The 12,694-nt window shown below is 43.0% G+C and overlaps 1 protein-coding gene across 19 annotated transcripts in view; it reads right to left on the reverse strand.

Moving 5' to 3' along the window:
- Positions 1-12,694, reverse strand: part of MLIP (muscular LMNA interacting protein) — a 163,461-nt gene that overhangs the window by 79,641 nt on the left and 71,126 nt on the right. For all 19 annotated transcript variants that reach the window (XM_074991159.1, XM_074991156.1, XM_074991151.1 and 16 more), the window contains 2 exons: positions 4,140-4,298; positions 1,092-1,478 (listed from right to left, as the gene is read on the reverse strand). In XM_074991159.1, coding sequence (XP_074847260.1) covers positions 1,092-1,478; positions 4,140-4,298 — 546 coding nt within the window. The remainder of the gene's footprint in view (positions 1-1,091; positions 1,479-4,139; positions 4,299-12,694) is intronic.

Genomic DNA, 12,694 nt, shown 5'->3' on the forward strand with positions numbered 1-12,694 from the left:
GGTCCTTTTGAAAGGCCCCCCTCTACACGGGCAGCACATGAATCGGAAGCGGAACTTTCAAATTGTGCACAGGCACTATTACACTAATGAGGCACTGCACATTCATGGCAGTGCCTCATTAGCATCTTTCCAACTCGCTCATTACCATGCCCCTTCCTTTCCAAAGGGGAAAGTGTAGACATAGCCCCTGTGAGGAGCCGGCCAATTATGCCAAAAAGGAGAAAATTACTGCCCCACCTACAGTTCCCTGAGAGAACTGTGCTTCTTCCAGAAACATCAGTGATCAAGTTTCTGAAAGTATCTACAATTTATTCAACTTCTGGTTCACATTCACCTATCTCCAAATAAAAGCAACTCTCACCACCATTGTTCTCTTTTTTTTTTTTTAGAGTCCTAAATTTTGCCCAGTATAAAACCATGTGGTGTATATAGAATAACAGAAGATGGGTCTTCACAGCACAGTTAGCTTGAGTTATAGCTCAAGGGTTACCTTTAACTCCCATCCACACCAATCAACCTGTAGCTTGAGTTAAGTGGTGTTTTGAACTCAAACTCCCTGGCCAGGGAGAGGAGAGGGATTGAAGAATGGTGTATTGTTTCTCAAGTTACAACTCATCAGAAGCTAATCCGATCTAATCACTGTAGTAATTCAGTCACCCTGTGCTGTTGATCCAATTGCTATTTGTAACTCCAAGTGTGGTTTTCAAGTGGGCTCACTCGTCTTTGAGCTGGTTCAGTCACAGTAACTCAAGCGTGCTAACGGTTGCACTGAAGCCACACCCATAGAACATGTTTCACACCTTGCTTTGTCATTTACATCCATGCAAAAACAATGCAAAATGATACTAAATTGGACCAGAAGCCTTTTAACACCCTTTTGTACAGATGTACCTCCATCCCTGCTAACTGCTCCCTTTATACATCGCCTGTCATGTACCAGCTAGAGAGGTAAACCTATTGATGTTGGCAAAAAGAAATAATCCACAAAAAGCAGCCAGCTATCGACAGCCACCCTCAACTCCCTAAAGAGATGGCAGGTAAAAGCTGAAATGCAGACCCATGCCCACACGAGACTTGAAATAAAAACATACCTGTTGTTGTTTTGGGGGACTGGTAGCACCTTGAGACAGCACAGAACATTGTGTCCCAGAAGACTTCAGATCACCAAGAAGCTTGCTTGACTCACCACCAGAACAAATGTGGGATGTAGCCAATAACTGGCACTTCGCATGCCCAGTGCTGTGACCTACGGAAGGCTGCTGAACGTTGTTTCTGCAAATGCTCTCTTCATCTCCTTCATCAGAGTCCGAGATAAAGACAAACTCAGCCTTGAAAAGGTCACTGTCCTCCATTTCTCCTTTGCTTGTTTGATATCCTTTGGGCTGGAAAATCTTTTGGCTGGTGCCTGTGTGATAGGTTGAGTCACTGTCTTGCCTGATTCCACTTTTTAAGGCCGGGTAATCAGAGACTATGGTAGGCTGCAAAAACACATTAACACATTCCAGTTTAGCTGAATATTAGTTGTTCTCCATAAAAACAGAAGAATTAGCTGGCACTATGCTACCGATCACCCAGAAGATAATCCAAGATCTCAGGCTCCAGCTCAGGCTGGGTGCTTCAGAGAGACAGAGGCTGGCTGTTCTATTGTTCCACTAGCATGCATTCCCACTCCCAGCAACTTCCCTCCCACCCACACACTGGCCAATACATTAAGTCCTTTAACAAGGGAGACACTTGTCACTTTTTCAGCTACTTGACACAGAAATGGAACCTCACATCAAAACAATAGACCGGGTTTGATGTTGGGAGTAACACTGGAGCTGGGCGACCTGGTGGAGAGGCAATTAAGCAGAATAAGCTGTGAGGCCAGCCTAAAGCAGACATGAGGGGGCTGCAGTTCTGACTGCGGGATCCACAGAAGCAGACAATCCCTCTCACAACTATCTGACAGAGAAATCTGGGGCAATACCCATACAGAGCAACAAAAGAGCAAAGGATCTGAGTCCAGGGCATTCTCTGGAATGAGGAAACAAAAGAATCAGATGCCAGGGAGCTTTACTGTGCATTTAAGGTAAGCTTTTTAGCACAAGGCACAACTGTTCTTCTTATAAAAGGTAATATTCAGGTTTTTCAGTTTCTAGTCTTCCACCCTGCATGTGCCCTTTGGAGAAAAGCAGCAGTGGCGTTACCTTTGCATTTGACATACTCGTTTCTGAATCACCAAAATTTGAAACAATGGATATATTTTGTTCCCTCAAAGGAGAGATTAGTCAGAGGATTGGACATAAGAAATAAATGCTATCAATAGGGCTTCCATATGTAGGCTCTGTGATGGGCATTAGATTGATTGCAACGGGAATAACAGGGAAATCAGCTCTTTTGAAAATCGGACTGATTCAGTGAGGGGCAAGGTAGCCTAGTGAGAGGGCCTCAGGAGAGGTCCTCTTCGTCTCAGTGGGCCACAAGATCGTCATAACCATAATGGTCTCCCAGGATAGGATGGTTGAGCTAACTGTGCTTGCACAGCTGGAATTTGTGGGGTGCACTGATCAAACGGTAGCAGCACTTCAGTTGGCTGCAGAAGGAGTGTATGGCTCTTACAGTCAGCGCTGTGTACAATCAGTGCACACCCCACTTCACATTCCCTTGCGCTAAGTGCATGTCTCTTCTGTAATATTGCCAGGGGAAAAAAACTATGAGAACCATCAGAATTTGGCAACCTTGTGCATGGACAACAGTAAACTAAATGTCTCATGGGCTACACACAGAACGTCAGTTTGCCCACCACTGGACTACTTGCTTAGATGCATATATGTGAGGTTGGTTGATTGGCTTATGAGAATCTTGCCCGCGCTCAGTGTGGAAAGAAGAATAAAAGGAATACAAAGATCTTAATACTGCTCAGCACGTGAGTTCTGTCTCTGTAAGAAAAATATTGGAGCACAATACATGGACACAGAACTCAGGGGAACATGATTCTGCTTCACTGAGATACTGCTGGTAGCAGTGACATGGCCATAGGAGCAGATAACTATCTGCAGCTAAGAATTACATTTAAACTCCTCTTCCTCAGACACACCCATTCGCTGCCCACATTCAACTGCTTTTTAATGCCGTGCCCTGGGAAGTCCTTGAAGTCCCTGAGACTTCCATTCAGTTCAGGTACTATTCCTAGGGCGTGCTTGCCCCCATGTATGGTTTATGTTTATTTAATCCAGAGTGACACCAAATAGCATTCCCTGCTATGCAAAATACAAGGACACGGAGGGCTAAGATCAGAAGGAATGTGCAAAGCAGTCCCGGAAATTAATTATTTATGTTTTCACATAATGCAAAAATAAATGAAAAGCAAAGGAAACATTTTCCTGTGCAGTTTAATGTCAACTTGGGGATTTCACTATCACAGAAAATCACTGAGGCAAATAGCGTAGCAGCATTTTAAAAAATATATTTATATGTTATCGAGAGGCCTGTCTGTAGTTAAAGTTACGTAGGATATTGGTCTTCAGGCGATAAGATGTTCCAATCTTTAAAGTGCAAGTGCTGAACTGCACAGAGGCCATGGCTTAGTAAATTTGGCTGTCCAAGCTAGTAAAGGACATCTGCCCATTCAGAGTGCAGAGCACCTGTCTCATCTCCTGGAAGAGTTCATAACAGAAGATGTTTGCATTTTGCCACAGTATTTTTGCACAAATAGAATAACTGTGGAAACTGACATCTTCATGGGGATCATCCAATGGTGACCAATGCTAAAGGCAGGATTCGGTGACTTACTATTGGCGTTTTCTAGTACAATTCAAATGTACCCATTTAAGTCTCCTTCCCACCTTTATCACATCAGCATGATATATCATCCTAAAATTGGCAGAACCAATTATGGAGATAGGGAGTGGTTTGCTTTAGGTACAAATTCTGCCAAAGTCAAAATACCATGATAGGCAGACCATCAGTCCGCTCCATTACAGCAAATCCTGTGTTCCTATGTGTACAGTATCCCTGCTTTTCTGGTGGTCCTGGAATTCACAATCAACGCCAGTTTGGGAGGCGGTAAGGAGGAACAATGACAGTTCAGTGATGGAAAAGTATTCCTGACCATAGCTTTCAAATGAATGTAAAACTAATTCAATATAAAATCCTACCTTATTTATAATTTCTTGACTGCTTTCATTGTTTGGCTCCTCTGAAGTTCTCACAAGGAGTTTAGAGACATCTACAACCTGGAAGTGAGTCGGAAGTCTTCCAACAGATGGAACAAATGTGAAGATCAAAGGTTTGCTTCCAGATTCTCCAGATGGGACCTATAAGATACACAAGGAACGCAGCTTTTAATCTTGATGGAGATTATTTTTGCCAAGTAAGAAGGAAGCTGATTAATTCCCAGGAAAGATCCAACATATATCCTCATGCCGTTTGTTTATTTCATTAGCTTTACTGGTTGATGGGGTTTCTGTCCTAACAATATCTGTATTTGTTAATCAAACCTGAGAATTTATGTTCATAAAGGATAAAGTTTTATCATGGCTCACCCCCAGTTCCCGCACACAGAATCAGTGCAGTTCTATGGTGGGTATCTTGAGGGAGAGTTTGGCTCACAGTTTGATGCTCTGCAATTCTCCTGCATCAGCACTCTATTAATCTGCATGTGTCCTTGTGTAACTCCTCTGCCTTCAGCAGATTCACACCAGTCTAAACACAAGCAATGGCCAAAAAAGCCTTTTGCCTGTGAACTGACCCCCAAACTGAAACTGTTCTTTAAGAAACATCTTTAACTTGATCAACTGACATTGGACTACAGCTGGCAGCTTAGTGGAGCCACACATATTTATCATGGCTTTCTCATAATGCTATTATGTCCTAAGTAAATCAACCCTGTGACACTAATTCAGGAAATAGAAGAAAACACAAACTTGCTTCATGGTTTTTGCTATACCATTAATATGTGCAATGACACACTTCCCACTGTAAGAGTTGGCATAGAGGCAATGCCAACTGTGGGCAAGTTTAGGAATTAATTCTGCTTCCAGGACAGTCCTGAGCAAACAGAGATTATATCTACTTTCTCCCTCATCTCTGCATCAGCTCCATCCATTCCCAGTTGTCTTGGTGTATGGGTAGGTGTCAGGGCAAGCCATGGCCTCTCCACCTTCTCATCCTTTTCTGCTGTTTTTGGGGTACCACACATACAAACAGGGAAGCAAGAGTGCAGCTTGGGGTCAGGAGGATGACTGGGTAGTTTTATCCTCAGCTCTTAATGGGAATTCCACCTAAAAGGCAGCACGAGACTTGCCAGAGCCCCTTCCAGTCAGTGAAATCCCGCTTCATGGAAGAGCTGGAGTGGCAAGTACTAGCAGGAGGCAGCCTTGCAGTGAAGCTACTGTAGATCTGACGTGCCAGATTTGGAAGGAGGAGCAGCAAAACTCAGCCCCTTTGGCATGGAGCCTCAGCAGGATCTCATAACAGACCTGGAGAGAACTGTGGCTCAGGATCTAGTGCTTAGTCCCTGAGTGAGTAACAAGTATAAGACGCATCCTCCTGATGGAAGGCCATGAAAGGAATTCATGGAGATTATTCCCTACAATGTGATTTCAGGAGTGTAGTAATTAATCACAGCACTTCCTTAAGCAAACTCCCCCCCACAGCAACTTTGAAGTTTTAAACTTCAAAGTACTGGCGCGTGTCTAGCCGCGGCTCACCCACCAGTACTTCAAAGTGCCAGGGCAACTTCGAAGTACTTGCCACAGGAGCAATTTGCTTAATGAAGTGCTGCATATGCAGCACGGCACTTCATTAATAAACTCCCAACACCTTACTTACCATCCTCCCTTCGAAGGAGGGTGGTAGTGTAGATAAGCCCTTTGTTCCATCATCTCCCTGCACAACATTTCAAGGAGTGGAAGGTTAAGTGTGCTAAATGATTTATAGAAAGTTTCAGAAAGACTATTATCACACAGAGACGTTCAGAACAAATATTTATGATGGTGTTTGCGATCCCCTTTGCTGAATCTGAGGCATCCATCACATTAGCTTGTTGAGTGAATTTTGTAAAGTTAACATCCATCACTGTCTTTAAAGCACCTGCCTGTTCACTGCAGTCTACTGCAGACAGTCTTTCATATCCTCTATTAAACAAGCGTGGATTTTTATGGACCTGTGACTGACCTTAACTCTTGTTAAGAAATGAAGGTACCGCAGCACCCTTGCTGCCTGACACCACTGCTAATGATTTCCCTTGTTAGTTCCCCATTTGTAATGTTGTTGTTTGTCATTTGATATGAAATATATCGTGTGATCAGACATTGAAGTAACATTACTATTTAATGGGGATTACTAGTTTTCAGACTAAGTTTTTTTAAAGGCTCAGTGAAACAGAGAGGCTATGTCTACACAGCACGCTGCTACTGGCAGGATCATGCAAATGAGGGCACTCAAAAATCCAGATGGCTGCTCATTTGCGTAGTTGCACAAGATCACCATCCCAGCAGAGGCTTCTGTCATCACAAAACAAGCTGTGTAGACGGGGTTCTGTTGATGAAACACCTGCCTTACCAACAGACCCTTGTCCCTGAAAAAAAATGAGGGATAAGGGACTGTCAGCAAGAGGGTTTTGGTAGACAGAACCTCATCTACACCGCTTGTTTTGTGATGACAGAAGCCTCTGCTGGAGCAGTGCTCTCATGTGACTATGCAAATGAGTGTGCAACTATGCAAATTAGCTTCCATTTGCATTGTCAAGTGCCCTCATTTGCATGACCCTGCTGGCAGCAGCATGCCATGTAAACAGCCAGAGAGAATACCAAGTACACACAGAGCCAGCATTTATAGACTTATTTTTTTAAATCTAAAACCATTTTGTACAACTAAGCTCACAGTCTTATTTGTGTCTACCCCCAAAGTGGGAAGGCAAGCAAGAAGAGAAAATTAAGAGCCCCTGGGCCTGATTTGCCACTGGAATGCCACTGTTACCTCATAAATACCTCTGGTATACATATTTTGGTGTATAACTGAATTAAAACACCGGTGAAGCCTGTTTAACTTAAATATCTGATGGACTTGACCATAAAAATTAGTAGAAAAATTATTATGCTTGAAAAATTAAAGGTACCAGGTCTGTGTTATAAATTATACAGCATCATCCACCAACTACTCCATGACTTCCATTTAGCACAGTTTTCTTCTTTGGCAGATGCCGTTAAATTGATGCTTGCTTGAATTCAAGATGTTTTAATTCTGTTAAAATCTGGATTGTGTCAATGTCCAAAGAGAATGTCTCCCTGTGTTAGAGGAGTCAGACTACATGAAGTTTCTAGTAGTCCCATATTGCATAGGACAGTATGATTCACTTTGACTTGCAGAGACAGGAACTTGTAGCTGCTATAACCATGGTCATGCAAATAAAATAATGGGATGAGCAGAATGGTCAGTTGTAGAAGGAAAGGGGAAAAAGTGGTGCAGAAATTCAAGCAGAGCATACTTAAAATAAGGCACACCACTTTCAGGCAAATGAATTTAACTAACTGATTTGTTTCTTCCTTACTTTACTGTACTTTCCTGGCAGACATGCCAGATCTTGAAAAGTCTGAAGGTACCTGACAGGATGGAGATTCTTGGCACTTACATAATAGGTTACTAAACTGAGAAAAATTAAATAGCTCAAAATTCATCAGAGTACATAAAAATCTGCAGCAGATTGGGGTCTGGGCTCCATAGCCCCAAAATAACAGTAAAATGAATTCATTGGTCACTTCTACTGGAACTCAGGAACTCCGCCAGCAGAAAATTTGCCTCAAAATGTCTATTCAAGAAAACAATAATGACTTTCTGTATTATCTCTCCCTCTCTGTTCACAATGAAATAATTGCCTAGCTTTAATTGTGTCTTTTTATCTAATTTACCCCTTTGAAGAATATCAACATTTAACATAATCTAAATAGACCAGCAGTCGTATAGCACTTTAAAGACTAACAAAATATTTTAAAGTGCTACATAACTGCTGATTTGTTTTGTTAGAATACAGACTAACACAGCTACTTCTCTGTTAATAATCTAAATGGGGTTTTGTTTGTTTTTAAATATAGTATTTCTACTGGAAGGATCCAGGCTACAATATGACAAAGTGCTTAATAGTCTTACAAGACATTTTTTGTAAATGATTTCCAGGATGTCATTTCTTTGCCTGCCATTTGCAAAACAGATTTAATACTTAATTAACATGTTTTGTTTCCCCAGGAGCCTGATGATAATAAACTAGTCTCAGTGTTAAATGTCCCTCATTCAGTTATGTTTTTTCAAATTGTATTGTTGTGAATTAAATTTAATCTTAGATTTCCTTTGTGATTGGAAACTATTAATGTAAAATTGAAGTAGCAGGCTTTTTCAAATATTTGCTAAAGTACTCAAGTTCCAAATTAGCAGAATGGCAGTTCACTGCTACTGTGTCAGCAAGTCTAAATGTATTGATAAGAAACCTTTCCTTGTATGTGTTTTAAATTATATAATTAAAAGAAAGCGACAGAAATGCATATACATATGTACAGGTATATTATTCAATATATAGTCTAAAAACCCATGAGAGAACCTGTAAGCTATCAAAATAATTAGATTTCTTGACACATTAGCTGTGAACTTCCATTCTGCAATTATTTAAATCGATTACTTTAGCAAATGGCTGAAAAAATTGTTTACTGTTGCTGAAGTAACACTTCCATATTAACAATCTTCAGTCATGAAGGAAATGAGACTAAATTTAATTTACATCAATGCAATTTGAAGAAATTAAGGAGAGAGCTGTAACAAAGATTAATTGATTATGCTCCTGGGGAAAGTAACAAGCCACCAATATGGGAGTTAGCCAGCTGGTGAGTATCTCTGGAGAACTTCCGTTTTCTTGCTGTTGATTAATGTTGGCGAACAGAAACATCTTTTCTGTTCTGAGAGCTAGCCACTGAATTTGGCAGGACTTTGGGTTGGTTTGATTCATTTGGTGTTTGAAATCCAGGCTTTGTTGTTATCTGTGTGAAGTTGGCCTGCAGCTAAGTAGGTTCGCACCTGATTTCCTTTCGAGCTCTTCAATATGAGAGCCTTTCAGGGTTTTTTGATTAGGGCAGTTATTAGAGGCAGCAGATGAGTCACAGTCCAGCTATGTAGGGGTAGGTTATAAAAAACACACTGACTCTCAGTAGCTGGTAAGGTGATGAGTTAGCCAGCTGAATTCAGCAGCAAAGAAAGCAGGAAGGAACAGTCTTCTTCTCCACAGTCTTTAATTTTCAGGTATCATATAATGGAGAACCTGCAATGGAAAGGAAATGGCATGCGGTCTACACGACGGTTAGTTCTTCTGCGTGCGTCTGTGAGGAGTCCTCATCACACAGCCATCCTTACCCTAGAAGCTCCTATCCAGACCATGGTCTTAACTAGCTGGGAATGCAGTCTGAATGTCCCTGATGATGAAAGCCAAGCACAAGAAACCAGTCAGTGTGACAGGTATCCAACAGTGGAGTCCCTCAGAACATGTGCATAGCATCCAGTAGTGTAAGCACCACACCAGCTGGATGTATATGGAGACATTTATGAGAGAGAATGCTAGCCAGCTAGATCACTGCAGCAAGACCATTGGCTGCTCTGCAGGGAGGAGACTGACTTCTGGCCCCTTCAGGGAGTAGATAATGCTGAACATGACCACATCAGTCCTCAAGTGAGGAGCAAACCTCAGTGGTTGAGGTAAGGGAAGCACATCCCCTCCCTCCCCAGGAATGAGAGGCTCAGACCACTACATTTAAGAGGAGAAATACAGTGGTGGTGTTCAAGGACCCTCATCTAAGGGAGCATTCATCTGCCAATCTCACATCTTTTCCAGGATATGAGCTGCCTTCCAGAAGCCAACATCTGAGACATCATGGAAAGGTTGCCGAGACTCAACCACCCTTCAGATGACTATTCCTTTGTGTTTCATGATACTGCCATGGCTCTGGAACCAGGGAGTCATGGCACAGGTGGTGTTTTCATCCATGCTCCCAGTTGGGCATAATGGCCCAGATAGAGACAAATGCATTCTGAAAATAAATGCATGGCTGCACAGATGGCTTTAACAGGATCACTTTGGCTTCCTCAACCGCAGCATACTGCTTCAGGGAGGACAACTGTTGGGAAGAGATGGAATCCACTTGACAAAAAAAGAGAAGAGCGTCTTTGGACACTGACATATCAGCCAGTGAAAAGGGCTTTTAACTGGATTTCAAGGGGGCAAGATGATAAAAGTTGACAGGTAGGAATAAAAAGTGTGACCTTAACAGACTGTTAGATATTCGGAGGAGGATGGGAAGCAATAGGATGCAAAACAGTGGGGGAATATGATCAACATTTTTTACATCTGCACATAAACTCAGGGTGTGGGAGGAAGAAACAAGTGGTGGCAATGTGCACTCAGATGACGTAGCACTCACTGTGAAAGTACATAAGTTAAATTATGACAAATTACATCACTGGGATCTGGTGGTATAAATTGCATGATGAGGCTATGGGTATATACAGATATACCTTGCTCAGAAAGAATAAGCAGGGGAAAAAGGGAGGAGGTGTTCAATGTTTATTTTGCTTCTGTCTTCCCTGGAAAGGTTAATTGGGACCAAACAACACAATTAATATCAACAAAGAGGAGGAAATTAAAATCAGAACAGGGAACAAACAGGTAAAGTACGTTTAAACCTGATTTAAGTTCACATGACCTGTTGAAATTCAAGCTAGGGTACTTAAGGAGCTAGCTGAAGTAATCTCAGAACCATTAGCAATTAACTTAAAGAACTCATGGAGGATGACTGAGATGACAGAAGACTGGAGAAGGGCAAATGTAAGACCTGTGTTTACAAAACAGAACAAAGAGGACCCATCAGTCTGATTTCTATATCTCGCCAGCTGCTTAGTAAACAATCAGTTTGTAAATATGTAGAGGATAACAGGGTAATAAGTAGTAGCCAACACAGACTTTCCAAGAACAAACCATACCAAACAAACCTAATTTCCTTCTCTGACAGGACTATTAGCCTAGGAGCAGTTAGTCTAGTCCAAGGCATACCTCAGAATCAATGTTGCACTTTTTTAAACATGCATCACGAAGCTCACCTCTGACCACAGATGAAAATACTTATGCATCATCTTCCAGGTAATTAGCTTCTACTGGTTCCAGTGAAATATATAGTGATATGCTGACATCTTGATTTAAATATTACATGACAGCAAAACAAACAAGCAGATTAACTGCCCCTCTGTATAATGCCTCCTCTCTGCCCCTGTTATACGCAATGCTAACTGTAGTAAATGACCAAACAACAAACATAATTCTCTGAAAATATGGTGTATTGCTTAAAAAGTGAGATTGAAAATTAGCGGTGAACTTGTGCCACATTTGAAGTTAAAACTCCTGCTGACTTCTGTGGGTCCAGGACTTCACCCCAGGTTTCCTAAATTCTCTTCCTAGTCCGAAACCAACATAAGGTTGGAAGGGTTGAAGACAAGGCTAACCACCTAGCCTTGCTAAGAGCAATCAAAAATCAAAGCATCACCAACCTCAATTGTTATAGCAATGGTGCCAGGCTTTCATTCCTGTAAAAATGTGTGCTCAGGAGAGAATGCTGCCAATGCCTCATGCTGTAGGAAGGCTCCTGGCAAAAGCCAGTCTCTGGACTCCAGAAAGTTTGATTCTGGCAGCAAGAAACTTCAGTCAGTTACTGGAAAGCAAGAATCATGGTTCAAACATCAAAGATCTAGCAGATCATTGAGGCAAAATGACAACTGTCGATTCAGGCCTGCAGACAGCAGTTCCAAGTCCCAGGGCAGAACAGTCAATGGGGCCCCACACTCGCACAAGCTGCACCTCTGTGGACATGATCCACCTGTCATTCCGGCAGTGCTGCATCTGTGCTTGCTCATGTACAACAAGCTGCCAGCTGCACTGCTGGGTGCACTTTTCCAGCACAGCCTGGACTTCCAAATACCTGCTCAGTATGGTTCCCCATTGTCTCACCTGAAGCCCCCTGCCCTAGCCCCAGGTAGACCCCCCTCCCTGAGGTGCTACCCCTGCTCACTCATCCCCCCCCTCCCTCACTTTCCCCAGGCTACGGCACAAGTTCAGGGTGTGGGAGGGGATGTGTGTTCTGGGAGAGCGTTTGGGTGCAGAAGAGGGTGTGGGGTCAGGGTGCTGTGGCAGATGTGGGGTACAGGAAGGGCTGTGTGTTCCAGGAGGAAGTTTGGATGTGGGGGGGTGAGGAAAGCAGGCTCTGGGAGGGAGTTGGGCACAGGAACTAGTGCAGGCTGTGAGGTCTAGGAGGAGTTTAGGGGTGACTTCTGGGCTGGGGCAGAGGGTTAGGATGCAGGAGAAGGTAAGGAGGTTGTCACTTTAAATAGCTCCCAAAAGCAACTGGCAGACCCCTCAGGCAGGGTTACCAGCCAATGGGCACTGTGGAGTCAGTGCTTGGGAAGGAGGCAGCACACAGAGCTCCCCTCCTCCCCCGCCCAGGGCCACAGTATCAACCTGGTCACTTCCCAGAGCAGCACAGAGTGAGACCAGGCAGGGAGCCTGCCTTAGTCCTGCTGTGCTGAGCTGCTGCAGCAGTGGCAGCTGGGGACCCTGGGCTGTTTCAAATTGCCAAACCCCTGGGCAATTTCCCCCTTTGCTGCCCCACTGGGCGGTCCTGTATAGACT

The sequence above is a fragment of the Carettochelys insculpta genome, chromosome 3 (genome assembly GCF_033958435.1).
Source record: "Carettochelys insculpta isolate YL-2023 chromosome 3, ASM3395843v1, whole genome shotgun sequence".
Classification (NCBI taxonomy): domain Eukaryota; kingdom Metazoa; phylum Chordata; order Testudines; family Carettochelyidae; genus Carettochelys; species Carettochelys insculpta.